The following is a 20,216-nucleotide window of genomic DNA, read 5'->3' as shown; positions in this document are numbered from 1 at the left end:
CAGATTTCCCTGTCCTTCTTCTTCCCACCCCCAGCCTTCCTTCCCAACCCACCCCCCATTCCTACCTCCTCCAAGGTAAGTTCTCCCCTGGGGAGTCAGCAGAGCCTGGTACATTCAATTGAGGCAGGTCCAGGCCCTCCTCCCTGCACCAAGGCTGAGCAAAGTGTCTCAGCATAGGCACTAGGTTCTAAAAAGCCGGCTCATTCACTAGGGACAGGTCCCAGTCTCACTGCCTGGGGGTCTCCTAAACAGTTCAAGCTAAACAACTGTCTCACTTATCCAGAGGGCCTACTCAAGTACCATGGGGGCTCCTCAGCTACCACTCATAAGTGGATACTAGATGTAAAGTAAGGATAACCAGCCTGCAACTCACAGCTCCAGGGAGGCTAGCTAGTAAAGAGGACCCTAGGAAAAACACAGGGATCGCCCAGCAATGGAGAAATAGATGAGATCTACATGGGCATCCTGGGTCTCAGCAGGGGTAATGGAGGGCAAGGGTCGGGGTGGGGGGGAAGAGAGCTTAGGGGAGCAGGAGGTCCTAGCTGGATCAGGAGCAGAGTGAGAGAACAAGGAAAGCAATACCATGATAAATGAAGTCTCCATGGGAATAGGAAGAAGCAGAGTGCTAGAGAGGTCCCCAGGAATCCACAAAGATGACTCTATTATAAACTACTGGCAATGGTCAAGAGAGTGCCTGAGCTGACCTACTCTGGTGATTGGATGGCTGAACACCCTAACTGTCATGATAGAACCCTCATCCAGTGACTGATGGAAGCAGATGCAGAGATCCATGGCCAAGTCCCAGGCAGAGCTCCAGGAGTCCAATTGATGAGAGAGAGAGAGAGGAGGGATCATATGAGCAAGAGATAGATATTGAGACCATGACTGGAAAAAAGTACGGAGACAATTAGCTGAACTAGTAGAAACATGTGAACTGTGAACCAATAGCTTTCCTAGTTTTAACCATCTTGTTTGAAACAATTTCAATTAGGATTCCTTGGAGCAATTTTCTAGACTCATTAATAGTGAAAACTAAAACCAATATAGCATATGATGCAAGATCATTGAGTCCAAACAAGTGGGTGTAAAAGCATCCTTATATGCAATAAAATATCAATGGACGAGATGTTATTATTTAAAGCTACTAGTGTTTCCTACATGTAGGAAACATGATCTCCAATGGTAGAGTAAACAGGCAGAAGTCACCATACACAAAAGGTAGGGAGATGCTGTGATGCCTCTGTGATAAGATAGAATAATTAATATGGAAGGCTTAAGCATTAGGAGTAACTTGTCTTTATAAAAGAGAAAATGACTTACTAGAAAAGAAAGTTTTTTTTTAATTAAAAACTTGTCAAATATAAGGCACTGTGTAACTGTGTTAGGTGTTGCAGGGAAATACCTGTGACTCTCCAGCTTCATATTTGAGGGCATTTGTAATCTAATAGATAATTTTATGCTTTCATCTAGTCTTAAATTTAAGACCAGCATTTTGAGAAAAAATTCATATAACCTAGGGGGAGAAGAGGGGAAATGTTGGAAGGCTGGATAGTGTGACGTTTGAATGTTTTAAATATGGCGGTAAAGGTGTAGTGTGATGATGGTGGTGGTTATGTATGATGATGTTGGTGATGGTGGTGATATGCCATGATCGTTATGGTGGTGATGACAGTTTCTTAGTTAGGGTTAATATTGATGGGAAGATACAACATGAGCAAGGTAACATATAAAAAGCATTTAGTTGGGGGCTTGCTTACAGTTTCAGAGGGTTAGTCCATAGTCATCATGGCAGGGAGTGTAGCCACAGGCCGGCAAGTGTGTCACTGGAGCAATAGCTGAGAGCACACATCTGATCTGAAAGTTGCAGGCAGAGGGAGTTAGACTAGGTTTGGAATGGGTTTTTGTAACCTTGAAGCCCACTCCAGTGACAAACCCCCTCTAACAAGATCACACATACTCATCCTTTCTTACAATTCACAAACTGGCACCAAACACTCAATATATGAATCAATGGGAACCATTCTCATTCATAGCACCACAATGGTTATGGTGGTGGTGATGGTGATGGAGGTGATGGTGATGATGGTGATGATGGTGATGATGGCAATGGTGGTGATGGGGATGGGAGTGTTAGTTAGGATAGTAGACTGTTTAATTCAATAACTACTTACTGAACATCCACTGTGCACCAACCACATAAAGAGAGAACAAAAATAACTGTGTAGAATTAGAGAGAAAAAAAACATTAAATCCTGGAAGCTGGTATTAAGATTATTCTATTGTCATGTAGTTTAGGATAGGAATATGTTTTTTTTGTTTGTTCGTTTTGGTTTTTGTTTTGTTTGTTTGTTTGTTTTGGGGGTTTTTTTTTGTTGTTTTTTTTTGTTTTTTTTTTTTGAGACAGGGTTTCTCTGTAGCTTTGGAGCCTGTCCTGGACTATCTCAGTAGACCAGGCTGGCCTCGAACTCACAGAAATCCACCTGCCTCTGCCTCCCAAGTGCTGGGATTACAGAAGTGTGCCACCACTGCCCGGCAGGAATATGTTTTTATTAGCATTTTATTGGAAGCGTATTAGTGATAGGAAATACAGGTAGAGATATCACCCAAATATAATTGTGATAAGGAGGTGTGTATATTAAAATTGAAACATTTGTAAGTTTTGATAGTTGTTATAAACTTAACTGCAATGGGTCTACCTATGTTCTAACAAGTCAAAGACACATGATTAATTCTGAGAGCACTTGGAGCTCTTGGTAATGGGAGTGCATGGGACTTTGGTGGGAGAATAATGAGAAAGAACTCTGCAAGGTGGCTGACACTCCATGGTGTGTGCACACACTGACTATGCGTTCTATACATTGCATCATTTCTTAGCTACACATGCCTGTGCATGATGTTTGTAAACAACACTCTTTGCCCTACTCTGGACCTCCTTTTGTGCAGGATTTGTCACATAAGAACCAGCTGATGATGTTTTCTTCCATCCAGGTGTATGGCTATGCAACCACTGCTGATGGCTATGCCCCGGACTACCCTCTGCCCTTGCTGTTCAAGGTTGAGGACGACAATGACAATGCCCCATATTTTGAAACCAAACTGACAGTTTTCAGTGTGCCTGAAAATTGCCGATCTGGTGAGTACACATTAAAAAACATTTATAATTTATTTGTGTATGTGTGTGTGTGCCTATGTATGTGCAAGAATGTGTGTGTGCATGCGTGTGTCTGTGTATGTGTGTTTGTATATTTGTGTTTGTGTGTGTGTGTGTGTGTGTGTGTGTGCATGAGGCTGTCAAGGATGAGTTTCCTCCTTGCACAGTGGATTTGAGGTCTTGAACTCAGATCACCAGGCTCAGCAACAAGCCCCTTTACCCACTGTGCCATCTTGCTGGCCTGAGATTTTATAGTGACATAATAAGAAGATCATTTGCGCTTAAATACTGCAAGGCATGGTGGCACATACCTTAAAATCCAGCGCTCAGAAAATAGAGGTCAGTGATGTCTCTACTCAAGGCCAGTCCTGACTTCATAAGGCCAGTCTTGGCTACATAGAGAGACACTGTCTCAATAAAAGTTTAATTTTATAATTTCACTTCATGTTGTTTTGGTACTTTGGGTTATACTCATCCTTGTTAGAAATGGTTTTCCTATTAAGGGTCAGAATGGTCTGAGCAAGTTTTCTTAAATTTGATCTTATAGTTGAAGTAAGTTCATATCTTTTTCTTTTCATATCATGACTATAATTCTGGTAAACTGTATCTGATTCAGTTCTCCCTAAGGTTAATTTTTGATATCATAGAAATATTATAGTGCAGAAAGAATTGCTGAGTTTTCATTCCCCTGGGAGAATTCTAGGAGAAGGAATCTATCCTGAATTCAGAGAATACACAAAGTCAAGACTGTGCCCTACGCCTCTGGAAGAATGTAAGAAAACTGGCCAGTGTTTAAAACACTTCTAAGATGTCTTAATTATGGCTCTCTGCATTCTGTTGCTGGGTTCATGTGTAGATTTGATGCTGCTCTCTCAGATCTGTTGCTGGGTTCATGTGTAGATTTGATGCTGCTCTCTCAGATCTGTTGCTGGGTTCATGTGTAGATTTGATGCTGCTCTCTCAGATCTGTTGCTGGGTTCATGTGTAGATTTGATGCTGCTCTCTCAGATCTGTTGCTGGGTTCATGTGTAGATTTGATGCTGCTCTCTCAGAAGTGACTGGAAAGCTCTCATGTTCAGTCTATGAATATCCTCTGAACAAAGGACTACTATATTGCATTCAGTTTTCTCACATATTAACAACTGCTTTCATCTATGAATAATTCAACACTCTTATTAAAACATAAAATGTAGTCTTTGCTATACAAAAACATTGTACTAAGTTGTACTGCAAGAGAGAAGTTTAAAAGCAGTTCATGAACTGCTGTTAACTGCCAATTGTTGATGGGAAAAAGAGTTTGGGAGTCATCGTTACCAAAGGTCTCATTTTCTTATGTGTAAAATACAAGCCACGCTTTTCACAGTATACACTTAGCTGAAATTCCAATAAGAAGTGCTTGGGTAAGTTTGCATGAACATTTGTACCATATTCAGATTATCTGTAAACATCACTGGTGTGTGTGTGTGTGTGTGTGTGTGTGTGTGTGTGTGTGTGTGTGTGTGTGTGTTGACAATCTATTGCAGTGATGCCTGTGTTTTTGTTTATAGGTCAATGATATTATGATTTAAATTTTTGACAGTACTGGCTTTATCTAAACAGGAACTTCAGTGGGACAAGTGACTGCCATAGACAATGATGAACCAGGAACCCTACATACTCGTCTGCGATACAAAATTCTACAGCAAATCCCAGATCACCCAAAGCACTTTGCCATACACCCAGACACAGGTGTGATCACTACCACCTCACCTTTGCTGGATAGAGAGGTAATGGATCAGTGCATTAATTTGTCAGTCACTGTGTTTAAGCCAGTAATTACTGCCAGGATGATTATAGTACAGCCAGTGTGCCTACTCCCTAAGCATTCTTCCCAGGCTGTCCCCAGGGATTCTCTGGAGACATTTTTTGCCTCTGCAGAGATGCTGAGATAGTACAAGGTAAAGACAGGTTTGATGTGTTCTCAGTGTGCTGATGTGAGTTCCTGATAATATTGCTCTAATTTATTTCATTTCTGATTTTGAAACAGTAATTTCATTATAATGTATGTCATTTAGAGAAATCAATAAGTGTTTTATTAAAGCAGTTTTAGAGTTGCTGGTAAATAGAGCAGAGAGTCAATGGATTCCCATTTGCTTCCATTTCCCATGCTGCACAGGCCCACTGCTACAGGTCTATTGTCTATAGCTACACTCCCCTCTCCTGAACCCCTGGAATCACTGATATATCATCTATATCTATATCTATACATTCATATAGAGAGAGGGTGAAGGAGAGGGAGAGAGATTCTTCATATCTTCACCTTTCTCAGAATGTCATGGTCTGAGCCATACAATATGAAGCCTTTCCAGACTGGCTGCCTTCTCCTAGCAATCTGCTCTTCCCTCGTGTCTTTTCATGACATGACTCAATAGCTCATTACTTTACAGTCAACCTATTCTTCCATTATCTGAATACACCAGTCTATTTACTCATTTCTCAGCTAAGGAGTATCTGGGTTTGCCTTTGGTTTTGTCAAGTATGAATGGATAAGTTTAAATTTGACATGTAAACATCTGGGTAGTTGGTTCCTTTTCTTTTGTTGTGACAAAATCCTTGACAAGAGTAACTCAGGGAAGGAAGGTTTTATTTGTGCTCAGCCCTGAGAGTTCAGTTCACCATGTCAGGAAGGCATGGTGTGAGATTGCTGGTCACACTTCACAGTCAGGAACCAAAGAGAGCTGAATGCTGCAGTCAGTTGTCTATCTCCATTTCCCCTTATATAAGTCTAGGATCTTAGCACAAAGGATGGTTCTGTCCCTTAGCACACAGGATGGTGTCTTCTTCCTCAGTCAAACCTCTGGACATGCCCTTTCAGACACTTGCAGGGGTGTGTCTCCTAGGTGATTCAAAGTCCAGACAAAGTGACAGTTGGAATTAGCTGTACTATTTGCTCAATTTCTTGTTTTGTATTTGTAAGTATAACATTTTTATTAAATAATATTCAGGGATGGGAAGGCAGCTATGTGAATACAGATATATTAAATTTTTTAAAACATATTTGTAATACAATCACAGCACAAGCAGTATGTATGATAACTGTGAGGGGAAATAAATATGTTTTTCAGTAACATTCCTTTTCTTCCTTCCTTCCTTCCTCCCTCCCTCCCCCCTCCCTTCCTTCCTGCCTCCCCCCTCTCTCCCTCCCTCCCTTCCTTCCTTCCTCCCTCCCTTCCTTCCTCCCCCTTCCCTCCTTCCCTTCCTTCCTCCCTCCTCCCTCCCTTCCTTTGTTTACAGAAATGTGACACTTACAAGCTAGTGATGGAAGTTCGAGACATGGGGGGGGCAGCCCTTCGGTCTCTTCACCACAGGAACAATCACAATCTCACTGGAGGACGAGAATGACAACTCACCGTATTTCACCCAAACTTCCGTGAGTGGACCTGTGTATTGTTTATCTAGGTTCCTTCATATTAAAAAATCTAGAATTTGGCAGCTCCCTGAGAACATTTTGTTTTAAATAATAATCATTTTAAAACAGTACAGTGAGAAACACATGGTTTGTGTAAGAAGGCTAGCCAAGGTGCTACAGGCTTTGGATGGGAGGAAGCGGCCTTGCTCTTGGCCGGTGAAGATTTCCTCCCCTCTTATTTGGGTCATGTGTTCAATGTTTTCTTGGTTAGTAACGTTGCTCCAGTTTTGGGATCCTTGGACTTAAATTCATTTATATGTTGAAGAAGAGGCTTTCTTTCCAGTGTCCTGTGTACTGAAAGTTCTGAAGAAGGGAAGGATTGGCCTTTTATCCTGTGCTGGGGTCAGAGTGAAGTCCTATCCCCAGCTCATCTTGTGTTGTGCCTTAGCTAGTAAATTATGCGAGGCATAATATACGATGAAATTTCCAAGGAGTGGTTGTTTTTCTGACTTTCAATGGGCAACTTTTCATTTTTTCACAATCTACACCAGAGTTTTAGTGAGAATAAGAAACCTAACACAGTGATGGACAGTTCACTGTCAAAGATCTCACTCATTAAGAGCATAAATCAGGAGAAGTAAGATTTAAATCCAGATCCAATTCTTTTCGTCTCACTATGAATTCACCCTACGTCTCTTGCAAATTATGACTTATCTTTTTAGTCTTTTATTGTTAATTTTTAAATTTGTGGTTTTGATTTAATATTTTAATTAATTAAATAATCATTAATTTCAAAGAGTGATGTCTATGATTTAAGTTCTCAAATAAAACAGAGAAAACTTTTTCTTAAAAATCTTTGCTTGTGAATCAAAGTCAGTAGAAACAAGATTATTGTGAAAACTGGTAGTTCTGAGCTGCAGCCATCGCTCAGGTTTAGAGCTCTGGCCTTGCATACTAGAGACACCAGGGTCAGTCCACAATATTGTGAAGCAAAAAAACACCATATATGTTCTCATTATCTATAAGATTAATATGTTAGTGTAATTTAATTGGTGTTTGCTATATCTAAAGAGGAAAACAAAATGTAAATGTCATATAGGGTCAGAGAATAGATAAATCTGAGGGTCAGAGAGACAGAAAATCACCTCAATAATGTAAGGTTAAGAGATGAGTCACTCCTCCCTTTCAATAAACAGCATTCGGCATTCAAAAAAAAAAGAAGAAGAAGAAGAAGAAGAAGAGGGGGGTCAAGATCATGATGGGGAAAGCCACAGAGACAGCTGACCGGTACTAGCTGGAGCTCACTGACTCTAGACTGACAGCCTGGAAACCTGCATGGGACCAAACTAGGCCCACTGAATGTGGGTGACAGTTGTGTGGCTTGATCTGTTTGTGGGGTCCCTGGCATCAGGACCAGGACTTATCCCAGGTGCATGAACTGGCTTTTTGGAGCCCATTCCCTGTGGTGGGATCCCTTGCTCAGCCTTGATACAATGGGGAGGGGCTAGGCTCTCCTTCAACTTGGTATGCCAGACTTTGTAGACTACCATGGGAGGCCATACCCACTCTGAGGAGTGGATGGGGGTAGAGTGGGAGGGAGGTGAGGAGGCAGGAGAAGGGGAGTGAGGGGGAACTGGGGTTGGTATGTAAAATGAAAAGAAATTTAATAAATAAATATGTTTAAAAAAAAAAGAGATGAGTCACTTTTGGTGAGTGGAAGAGATTTAAAAAGAGAATTAGGAAGAAAGAAGTAGCCAGGCATGAAACATAAATTCTTTTCCAAATTTTGAGCATCTATGACCTCCATATTACATTCTTTAAATATAATTTTAAATAAAATCCACTTTGTTAAAGCTGCAGATGTATACTTATAAAGACATTTCCCCCCAGTATACTACAGAAGTAGAAGAAAACAGAATTGATGTTGAAATTTTAAGAATGATGGTACAAGACCAAGATTTGCCCAATACTCCTCACTCAAAGGCAGTATACACGATTCTCCAAGGAAATGAAAATGGGAACTTCAAAATCACAACAGATCCAAATACAAATGAAGGAGTTTTGTGTGTGGTCAAGGTATGTAATATCATAAAGATAGTGTTTAAGGATTCAAACCCATGCTTCAGCATTGGTATAAAAATTACCACCTCCTATGAGGCCCTTTCAGAGGCGCAGGTGGTTAAAGGACACACAGGGAGGGGGTCACCCCTCGGCAACGCAGCCACTGCATCCACCCATGGCTAAGCCCAGGGAGGACTTGGGAAGAAGAAGGGATTTTGTGGTGGGGAAAGGGGATAAGAGAAGACAATGGAGACTTTGACAAAAAGACATTATATACATGAAGTTGATGTATAATATATAAATTAAAGACGAATACTTCCTGGATATCACAATAGGGCAGTATGATCTTAAAATGATTTACACTGGTTGATATAGACACTTTTCTATTATTTTACTATGTCTTAGAAGAAACTTATATCAGACACAAACTTCATTCCTCTGTAGATGAGGATAACTAAGGCAGAGAGATGTTGAACCTAACGCTTGCCTTGGTGGACTGCACTGAGTGTGCACGCTCCCCGGCTGTGCACGCTCCCCGGCTGTGCACGCTCCCCGGCTGTGCACGCTCCCCGGCTGTGCATGCTCCCCGGCTGTGCATGCTCCCCGGCTGTGCATGCTCCCCGGCTGACCTCTGATTCACTATTTCCATGTCTTCCTCTTGCATCTTTCCTCTTTAATTTCTCAGAGGGAGTTAAAAGCTTTCGGAAGAAGTTAGTTTTTGGTAAGATTCTCATAGAATTATACTGAATAGTCTTTCTCTTCTCTTTTGCTGGTCTTCTGTACTTCTTTCCTTCTCTTTTTTTCCTTTAAATTTAACTTGTTTCAGGAAGTCTTCCTTAGATAAGAAACAATCATGCTGCATTCCCATTAGTGCTTAAAGTTACAATAAAAAGTGAAGATAGGATCTTCCAAAACAAAAGTAGGAAAGAAAGTGGTTGAATCTTAAAAATTGCCCATTTTAACCATTTAAGAAGCTAATAATTGACCCTTTCATTAGCACCAACTTTGAGTAACATTTTAAAACTAAGAATGGCATCCCTTCCTATTAAAACTTGGAATCATTAGTGTGTTTTTGTGACAATACATTGACTGTCAATGCATATTTATTAAACAGCCGTTGAACTATGAAGTCAATCGCCAAGTCATTCTACAAATCGGTGTCCTGAATGAAGCCCAGTTCACTAAAGCTGCCAGTGGACAAGCCCCTACAATGTGCACCACGACTGTCACTGTGAAAATTAAAGACAGTGATGAAGGCCCCGAGTGCCAGCCACCAGTCAAAATCATTCAGAGCAAAGATGGACTGCCAGCTGGCCAAGAGCTTCTGGGCTACAAAGCCACAGACCCAGAAACAAGCAGTTCGGAAGGCATAAGGTAATGCACTTTCCTAAAAGCTCCTTCATTTTCACTGGGGCATGAACTTATTTCAAATTTGGGCATGGCCAGTGTGTCTCCGCTTTGGTCATTTGCTGTTTGCCTTCTGAAACCCAGGTACCAGAAGGAAGGAGATGAAGATAATTGGTTTGAAATCAACGAAAGCACCGGAGACCTGAAAACCCTCAAAGTATTAGACAGAGAGTCAAAGTTCGTGAAGAACAATCAGTATAATATTTCAGTAGTGGCAATGGATGCAGGTGAGTGACATTTTCTAAAAATAAAGCGTGAGTATAGAAAGTGCGTCTAAGAAAGTGTGGGGTAAGAGGTGTTTGTGTCTAGGTCAAATTTTAGTTCAGTCATTGTTTACTTGATATTGTTTCTGCACTGTAGACAAGGTTTTCAGTGTGACTGCCCATTTAACTCAGCTCACCCATTTAGTTCTCTATCCACCCCTCAAGCAAGCCATCTGAGAGTAATGACCAAAGTCTAATTTTGAGTACTGGGCTATTCATTTCTGCTGAGGGATTTCTGGGCTGCTTCCTCTTTCATTTAGATTATGATGCCTTGAACATGCTGAAATGGCTCAACCCTCCTAAAACAGTCCAGCTCATGATAGGTTTATTCTGAGCATCTGTTAAAGAAATAACTCAATGTTGGCTCACGCCTTTGCTGGAGTTGGTGATTGTCAAGATTAGTTCTATAATCACCCACATAGGAAAAAACAACTTTCTTTAATGGAGTCTCATGGTGCAATACAAACTGGTAAGCTTTAGGCCTGCTGAAGGCCTCTCCACCCTCGCAACAAACCAAATCAGACTGAATCAGGAAAAGCCCAGGTTTAATGGGTAAAGCACTCTGGGGTGATTCCCACCACAGAGAGGAGGCGGGGATGAGACCAGAAGAATCACGTGAGTCTGTTTTCTGGATACAGCTTATATCCCCTGTGGGAGTCCTCCTGAGCCTCTCTGGGGAGGAGCTGTGATTGGAGGGCTTTGAGGGGACGGGTTTAGGGAAAGAGATGGGGAAGGGAGCTGAGGTGGATCTTCCACTAGACTCCTTCCAAACATTCCAGACTTTGGGTATAGGGGTACCAGGGTGCCAGGGGTTGAGGTGGAGCTCCTACCCAAACATAAACCACACTTAAGAGTAGTCCCCATGCTCAGCAGTAGGTGGCCAACACAAAACAAATTGGTATTTTTGAAGTTTTTTTTTTTTTTTTTTTTGGTTAGGGTCATTATTGCTGTGATGAAACACCATGATCAAAAGCATGGTGCCTCCAGGAACTTGGAGGGAGGGACTGATGCAGAGGCCATGGAGAGGTACTGCTTACTGGTTTGCTCCTCATGGCTTGCTCAGCCTGCTTTCTTGTAGAACCCAGGACTGCCAGCCCAGGGGTGGCACCACCCACAAAGAGCTGAAGCCTCCCCATTGATCACTAATTGAGAAAATGCCCTACAGGCTTGCTTACAGCAGGATCTTACAGCATTTTCTCCATTGAAGCCCCCTCCTCTTTGATGAGTCTACTTGTGTCAAGTTGACACACAAACTAGCCAGGACATTTACCTTACAGGTCTTTGCCTATATATTATATACCTAGTTTCTGGTTTTGTATTTTTATGAGATTTGTGTGTGGGCAAATGTGTGTGTTTCTGAGTCTATATGTATTTCTTGTGCTTTTTCTTTGGCTCATTTTTTTTCCTATTTATTTTGTCCTATTTTGGTTTGTAATATTTTATATTATTATTATTATTATTATTATTATTATTATTATTATTATATCACTGTTTTCTAATGAGAGGGAAAAAAAAGGGTATGGATTTGGGAGGGTGGGAAAATGGGAAGGACCTGGGAGGAGTTGTGGAAGAAATAGTAATCAGAATATACTGTATGAAAAAAAAAAACCTGTTTTCAGTTAAACAACAACAGTAACAAAAGGTTAGTTCTAGAATCTACTCTATAGAGAGTCTGCTTCAAGTACAGTCAACCATCAAGTAGCGATCTTGAAGCTCTGAAAATGAACCCTACTGGAAGCATGGTTAAATAAATATTTGCTACTATGCCATGTATTATATAAATCTATTATCACAGAAATAAGGAAACAAAAGTTACACTTTGATTATGTACTTCCCCATGTAAGACAAAGGAGAATGAGAATGATCATGGGCTTTTCAGACAGAGCTAATTCTTTTGCCTCTCTGATTAACCCAAGAAGGTCTCTGCTGTTTTTAGATACCCAAGCTGAGTATGTAAAACATACTTCAAGACAGTAACATAGGCTATTTCTACACATCTTGAATTTGCTTAAGTTATTAACATACAATGATTCCCCAGGTATTACGTCCTTATTTTGGCTATAATGTTTTTACAATTTTTTATACTAAAGTGTGTGTGTGTGTGTGTGTGTGTGTGTGTGTGTGTGTGTGTGTGTGTAGATATGTGCATGTGAGTGCAGGTGGCCAAAGAAGCTATAGGTGTTGGCTCCCCAAAGAACTGGAGTTACAGGCGGTTGTGAGCCAGATCCTCTGGAAGAGCAGTACATCTCTCTGGCCCTTTTGCTCAGGTTTTCAAACAAGAGTTATATCTACTGAAAGAAAGACAAAAGTTTAAGTCATTAATTTGCCAGCTGCTTGCTGTTTATGCAGACGGGGGCAAGCCGACTCATGCACACTCTCCCCAGTCTAGGCTTTTCTCACCTCTCAGTCATCCTGCCTTTGGATAAAAATACCACATCCTCTTCAGGGAGAGGACCAGAAGCATTAAAGAACCCTCTTCCCAGCTAAAGATATCTAGGTTTCAAAGCCTGAACTGCCTCTGAAGGTGAATGTTGTTACCGAGAAAACTATCTGCATATTTTCTTTACCTTTGCTCCACAACTCAAACATACATGCTTATTATATAGTTATTTTGCTGGAAGTTCAAAAACCCTACAGAATAATGGGGAGAGCATTAGCTGAGAAACATATTAATATAATATACTTTATAATTCTGGGTGATTTGTTATTCTTTCTTCAAAATGTTTGCCATTTCTATAAGTAAAAATGAAATCTAAATGGCTTACACATGGAATTATGATGGGAACAGGGCTCTCTCTCTACTAATTAATTTTAGATGTTGATTATATATTAAATTCCAAGCACAAGACCATGGAAACTAGGAGTCATATGATGAGGATTTGGTATTTCTAATAATGAAAGTTTTACTGCTTTGTATTCTCAGAAGAAAGTCTATGGTATGAATATTTTACCAATAGGGAATGTTTAGATGTCTTTATGCATGGAGAGATAGTTCAGAAGCATTCATATTGCAGCACAAAGAGGAAAAGATTATAGAAATGCTGGCACTAGATGAAAGAAGAATGGATATAATTTAGAGAGGGGGAAATTTCAGAGAGAAAAACATAAGAAAGTAACTTTGTTGTTTCGTGCTAAAAGATATTGAGTGTACATATGATGGGGTTAGCACAAAAGAGCAAAGCTCAAGCAAACAATGTCCCAGAGTCATACATAACTTAGATGTGCTCTAGAAAAGATGAGGATGCTACACACTTTAAATGAGAAAATCATATGGCAATATAAAGAACATTGTTTTTTTTGAGTTTTAGTCTCTATGTATGTATGCATGAGTAATATATAATGAACATTTTGTTTTGATGCTCAAAGGTATTTCTAGATGACAATTTAGAAAGTCCTAGTGATTTTTCAGAATCCAGTTCATTCCTTGTATTTCTCATGTGCCTCATTCTTGCCTGTCAGGCTAATTTCTCTGCTGTCAGTCTAGAAGACATGTCTTACACTCCTTACTCCTAGAACATGAGAACAACAGTGCTCCCTCCAAGCCTGGCCCCCAAACTCATGTTCCTTAAGTTATTCAAGTGAACAGCAATGACAGCTTTTTGATTGTTCCCATTAGTCCATGCTTGAGTCTTAGTAATGCAATGTAAACATTTGTATACACTGGAATTAATACTCTAATTATCACATATGCTGCATTGTTACACTGAAAATATGCCTTCTCTCTTTCTCATTTGTATTCTTTTTTGTCTAGATTGGTATGAGCTCATTTTTTTCCCATTGATAAACTTTTCCTTTATCAAGCATCAAGACAAGAATTTGGTACATTATGTTTGATGCCGATTTTGAAAATTTATCTATGTGTTTGTGCATATGCATGCACTGTCTTTAGAAAGCTAGAAGAAGGCATTTAATTCCCTGGGACTAGAGTTACAGGCAGTTGTGAGAGGTCTGACTGTTAAGAGCTATGCTGATCCAAGGCTTTCTCAGAGACCCTAATGAAAAGACAAAGGGAACCTAGATATGTGTTCTTGCCCAGGGACAGACTTGGCAAGATGGAGGGTAAGGCTGGAACCAGGGTGTCAAAGGAGTTAAATTCTCAGTTCCTGAAAACTTGGCTTTTCCACCTGAAGAGACTGAGTTACCAGTCTTGAGGTCTCTGAGTGCTTGCTCTCTGACACTTGTGAGATAGTCTATGCTTGCCTTGGACAGCATTGCTTTATGATATTTCTGCTAAATTTGTCCAGTTTTCCCCCTAAAAACTGTATATAAGACACTGCACTTCTTAGTAAACTTGCTTAGCATAAAACAGCCTACGCAATAACTTCTGATTCCAGGTTTCCTATCTTCTTCAACTTCTCATCCTCTGGTGCTCCTGATTAGAACCCTGTCACTGAAGAGTGACCTGCTTGTCCATGTTACCTGACATGTATGCTGTGATCTAAACTGTGGTCCTCTGCAAGAGTGACAAGTACTTTTCCCAATGAGTCCCAAATAATGCAAATATCTAGATTTGCTATTCCTCTACAGATTGAGAGGCTCATAAACCTCCAGGTCTAGATTGTGAAATTCACTACTGAGAACTTTGTAACTTTGAGGTGTTCTTGGAACAATTGAGCTCAAACTTTTTTTTATAAAATATCTGCTCTTTACTTTTAGCTTCTTAAGAAAGTCTTAAAGTTATTATTGAGTGGCTATCATATCAAAGTAGTAAGTATTTTATTTGACTCCAAAAGTAACACACACAATGTTGGGAGTTAATGGACACATCACAGCTTGAGAAGAAACAATGTGAACTCTTTCTAATAATAAAGAACTCTATTCATTCAGGGGCTGATTTGTAATATAGTGAGCTTACAGATATGGAAAGCATAGTCATGAGAACTGCCAACTTTTCAGAGGCTCTTTCTAGAAATGCTAAGAATTTATATTTTTATCTGCCCCTCGTACTTATTAGCTCTGCGACTGATAATCCCCACTCACTGACACTTATAAACAGATAATTTAAAGTAAGTTGTTGAACTAGATAAATGTATGGTGCTGTCTCTTCATGATATTCTGCCATTTCCAGAAACTGGAAAATAAACCTTTGGTGTCTTGGAAAAAATCTTCTAAGAGTTTATTTTCAACTCTGGTTTTGACTAACAAACTTCCAAGTAATGTCAAGCATCTTTCATTCTGTTTTTATCAGGATGCTTCAAACTGAGAATCTTATAGGGGAAAAAAAACCATTAAATGATAAATGTTTTAAAGACTTAAGTGACTCAGTTTGCTTTGTTATGGGAGTAACTTATATTTTATTTATCCTAGTTGGCCGATCTTGCACAGGAACACTGGTAGTTCTTCTGGAAGATTTTAATGACCACCCACCACAGATTGACAAAGACCTAACCATTTGTCAGCAGGAGAAGGATTATGCTGTTTTGGAACCTGTCGATCTAGATGGGCCTGACAATGGTCCACCTTTTCAGTTCTTCCTGGATAATTCTGCCAGCAAGCATTGGACTCTAGAACCACAGGATGGTGAGTGCTTATTCTAAATCGTGTGAGCAAGCCTGGTTCATGATTGCTGAAGGCCTTTGCCTCCACCTTGGTTAGTCATAATAAATCCATACATACTGTAGGAAGTTATTGATCTTGGAAAAATAATAAGTCTTTAATATCTATCTTCTATCTGTCATCTATCATATACCTATCTACATATAGTTATCATTTATCTATATATCTATCATCTATTTGTTAATCAATTATCTACCTAATACCTATAAATTAACAATTATCTCCTATACCTGTATGTGTCTATGTATCAATTATCATCTATCTATATTATGTGTGTTATACTTAGACTTTTGTTATGAATATCTTTTAAGAAAGTTTTAAAAAATCAATTTTAATCATCTGAATAATATTTTATATATAGATCAGTCTATTTTCATCCTTTCTTTATTTTTAAAAGTTTTTTTGAGACAGTGGCTTTCTACATAGCCCTGGTTCTCCTAGAACTAACTATGTAAACCATGTTAGCCTTGAACTCAGAGATTCACTTGCCTCTGCCTCCTGAGTGCTGGGATTAAAGGCATGTATCACCACTCCCAGCCTGGAGATCAGTCTATTTTTAATGTAAAGTAATGTCAACCCTTTTCTTAGTTTTCTGAAGCATCAAAATCATTTTTATGAAAGAAAAATGGATCGTTAGAGTTTTGATTGCCGATTAATTCCTTGAAGGAACATCAAGTAGGAATACTGTTGCTGTTGGAATGTCATATTAATATATACTTTATTTGTCCTTTTTCCTTTAGGTAAACGTGCCATTCTTCGTCAACGGCACAATCTCAATATTAACTACTATTCTGTGCCAATCCAAATACAAGACAGACATGGTTTCTCTGCAAAACATATGTTATCAGTGAGAGTGTGTGACTGTACAATTCCAGAAGAATGTAGAATGAGTGCTAGGGAGGAGAGGGATGCTAAACCAAATGTAGTCCTTGGGAAATGGGCCATTCTCTCCATGGTCCTAGGCTCTGCACTGCTACTGTGTAAGTATTATTATCCAAAGTATATTGATTCAAGTGTTATGTAGTACTTATGTGTTCATTTTCCATCATTTTAACAAAAATCCTGGAAAGAACAACTTACACAGAGAAAAGGTTTACTTCAGTTTCAGAGCTCTTGGCCTGTGACCAACAGGCTCTGTTGTGTTGTGCCTGTGACCAGCAGCACATGGCCAAGCAAAGCTACTTACCTTAATGGCAGCTAGAAACCAAAAAGAGAACAAGAAGAGGTTAGGGTTCCACTCTTCCCTTTAAAGGCATGTCCCCAATGATGCAACTTCTTCTCATTAAGGCCCACCCTTTGAAGATTCCACTGCCTCTTAATGGCACTCTGAGGTAGGGACCAAGACATTAACATATGGACCACTGGGGACAGTTTGTCTTAGCTACGGTAGTCTAGAAAGATTTACAGCAGTTCTTTATATTGATGATATGTGTAATTGTCGGCATAAATGTAATTGTTGGGACATGTGCCCTTTAAAAAACTTGTACCTCGTCTGTAAGTGGGGTTCTGAGTCATAGATGAAACAGCAATAACAGCAGATTAAAACTGTTTGGGTAAGTTTCAGAGGTCATGTTTAATCCTTCAGAAGTTACTTATGAGACAGTAAAGGTTTCTGAAAAATTGTACAGATGGCTTTAAAAATCCTATTTTCAAATTATTTAATTTTTAAGATTTTTTTGTTTTTGTCAAATTATTTGAATATCTACCAGAATGCAAAACAGTATTATTTTGCTTGGCTTTCTCAATTTTTAGGTATTCTGTTTACATGTTTCTGTGTGACTACTACTAAGAGAACAGTAAAGAAATGTTTCCCAGATGATGTAGCCCAGCAAAATTTAATTGTATCAAATACTGAAGGACCAGGAGAGGAAGTGACGGTAAGTTATACATAAAATCCCACTGAATCCCATGGTGATCTAGTGAACATAATTGATCACTCCACAGTAATAGAAAATTGTATTACTTATTGACCCTTACTGCACCAAGCAGAAATTGAAGTGCCCTGCATGTTGTCTTTCAATGTCCACTTATATTGGCTTATGTGTTTGAGTTACTCTGAGTGACTCAAACAATGGAAAGTAGAAATCAGAGGTAAGATATTGACGGGACCACGTGTCCTCCAAAGGCCCTGTGGACGGATGTTCTGAGCTCTGTTCTCTTCTTGTCCCTTGTCTTGTAGACACTAATTTTCATGGTCTTATCTCCTGTGTCATATAATCCAAATTTCCCTTTTAGTAAGAGCACTGGTTATATAAGATCAGATACTCACCTAATCTGATATGGCTTCCTTGAAACTTAATGTGATTGATTCTGCAGTGATCCTGGAGTGAGGACCTCAGTGTATGAATTCTTGGGGGCAGGCAGAGTTTGACTCAATATGCTTATGGTACAGTTCTTAACATTATCCTGATTTTACATGTGAGGGACATAGATAGCATGTGACTTATCTATGGCATGAAAGAGTTGGTTTCGATGCCATTGATTCATTTTCTAACTCTATATTTAGGAGGCAAATATTAGACTCCCCACACAGACATCCAACATCTGTGACACAAGCGCATCTGTTGGGACTCTTGGTGGCCAAGGAATCAAAACACAGCAAAGTTTTGAGATGGTCAAAGGAGGCTACACTTTGGAGTCCAACAAAGGAGGTGGCCACCACACCTTGGAGTCCAGCAAGGGAGCTGTGCTGGGAGCAACAGACAATGGCCGATACACATACACAGACTGGCAAAGTTTCACTCAACCCCGGCTCGGTGAAGTAAGTCCTCAGGTCTTCAGGTGCCCACTATGAAATCCCAACATGATTTATAAACCAGGATATCCTAAAGTACCCCTCATACACCTGAAACACACCTTTCTATCTCTTGTACCAGCATCAACACTGATGTCAGGGGCAAACTCAGAGTGAAATACTCATTCAAAGTTCAATTAAAAAAATATGATCTATGAGCCTTTAGGACTAGTTTGTGTGAATGTCTTTGGGATATTGAAAGACTGATGTCTTCTTCACTAATATTATGGGAAAAATATCTGTGAAAAATTGGCTATAGTATAATGAACAGATCATGAATTGCTGGCATCTTGCCAGTGTGCTGGAATGCTACAGGTGATTACAAAATCTTGCCAATCTAAATCATCCAGATATGTTAGTGAGCTTTAATCTTAGGTTCTATCTCAGGATTCTGAGTATTTTCCTTGTTTGTTTCATATTACTCAGGCTAATGTAAGCCAAATAAGTGTATTAGATAATTATAGCTACATAACATGTTGTATATGTTACACATGTTATAGATAACATTAATGTATTAGACTCTTACAACTATATAACAGTATAAATGCAAGAACCCCAGAGTACATTGGTTTTCTCCACATATATGAAGAAGCCTTGAGGTAAATTTCCACTAAATACATCTTCATTCAAATGAGAAGTTATAAGTTATTTCTGTGATATATGCATAGCTTTAGTTCTTATAAATGTGTTCACTCTGACCATTTATTTATTTGCTATAATTCAAAAATGAATATAATATAGACCAATCATGTGCATTTTTTATATGTAGGAATCCATTAGAGGACACACTCTGATTAAAAATTAAACAGTAAAAGGTAAATCCAAGAATCATTTTTATGCTAGTCTGTTTAGGTGTCTTTTAAAAGACATAATAAATTGTGCTCTTTCTCCACACAGAAGGTGTATCTGTGTGGACAAGATGAGGAACACAAGCATTGCGAAGACTATGTTCGTTCGTATAACTACGAAGGCAAAGGCTCCATGGCCGGCTCTGTAGGCTGTTGCAGTGATCGGCAGGAGGAAGAAGGGCTGGAGTTTTTAGATCAATTGGAACCGAAATTTAGGACATTAGCAAAGACGTGTGTGAAGAAATAAACATTCTGGTTAAGAGAGCGACATTTGCAAATAAATACAGAGGCGTCACTGGATGTAAAAAGACTTCGCTTATTGAAGGTGAAGTCATTTATAGATGAGGATGCTTTACCAACCACAGCTCTCCAAATTCTCCTTGTCTCCAGAACTTCCAAGTTGTTTAGACAGGAAATTGTCATTGTTCCTTTTCTTTCTGTGCATGTATACATTGTCCTCTCAGGACTGACTATGACTGCCACTGAACCTGGTGATGTTTGAAACTTAAGCCCTTCTGCACGCCATGTGAGACTCCATGGTGGAATTGGGTATTGCGGAAGATTAAAACATGAATCTGTGTTGTGTTTATACAAATTAAATATTTTCTTCAAAGTCGTGGAGAGAATTCTGCTTCTAAAATATTATCTTTTGTGGCAAGATATTGTTTTCTTTCTCTCAGAGTAGCTTCAGATGGATTTCTAAGTATTTGTGGGTGTATCCTTTTGTGTGTCTACACAAGCCTGATTC

The 20,216-nt window shown here is 39.5% G+C and overlaps 1 protein-coding gene across 1 annotated transcript in view; it reads left to right on the top strand.

Annotated features, from left to right (window-relative positions):
• The window catches only part of Dsc1 (desmocollin 1), a 29,021-nt gene extending 9,306 nt beyond the window's left edge, over positions 1-19,715 (top strand). Inside the window, 12 exon segments of the mRNA XM_036205265.1 lie at positions 2,989-3,133; positions 4,751-4,917; positions 6,425-6,466; positions 6,468-6,560; positions 8,430-8,615; positions 9,715-9,974; positions 10,092-10,234; positions 15,578-15,790; positions 16,567-16,806; positions 17,579-17,703; positions 18,333-18,587; positions 19,518-19,715. Coding sequence (XP_036061158.1) covers positions 2,989-3,133; positions 4,751-4,917; positions 6,425-6,466; positions 6,468-6,560; positions 8,430-8,615; positions 9,715-9,974; positions 10,092-10,234; positions 15,578-15,790; positions 16,567-16,806; positions 17,579-17,703; positions 18,333-18,587; positions 19,518-19,715 — 2,067 coding nt within the window.
• The last annotated feature ends 501 nt before the right edge of the window (positions 19,716-20,216 follow it).

Source organism: Onychomys torridus, chromosome 13 (assembly GCF_903995425.1).
Source record: "Onychomys torridus chromosome 13, mOncTor1.1, whole genome shotgun sequence".
In the NCBI taxonomy this organism is placed as follows: domain Eukaryota; kingdom Metazoa; phylum Chordata; class Mammalia; order Rodentia; family Cricetidae; genus Onychomys; species Onychomys torridus.
This window is presented reverse-complemented; position numbering and strand designations above follow the sequence as displayed.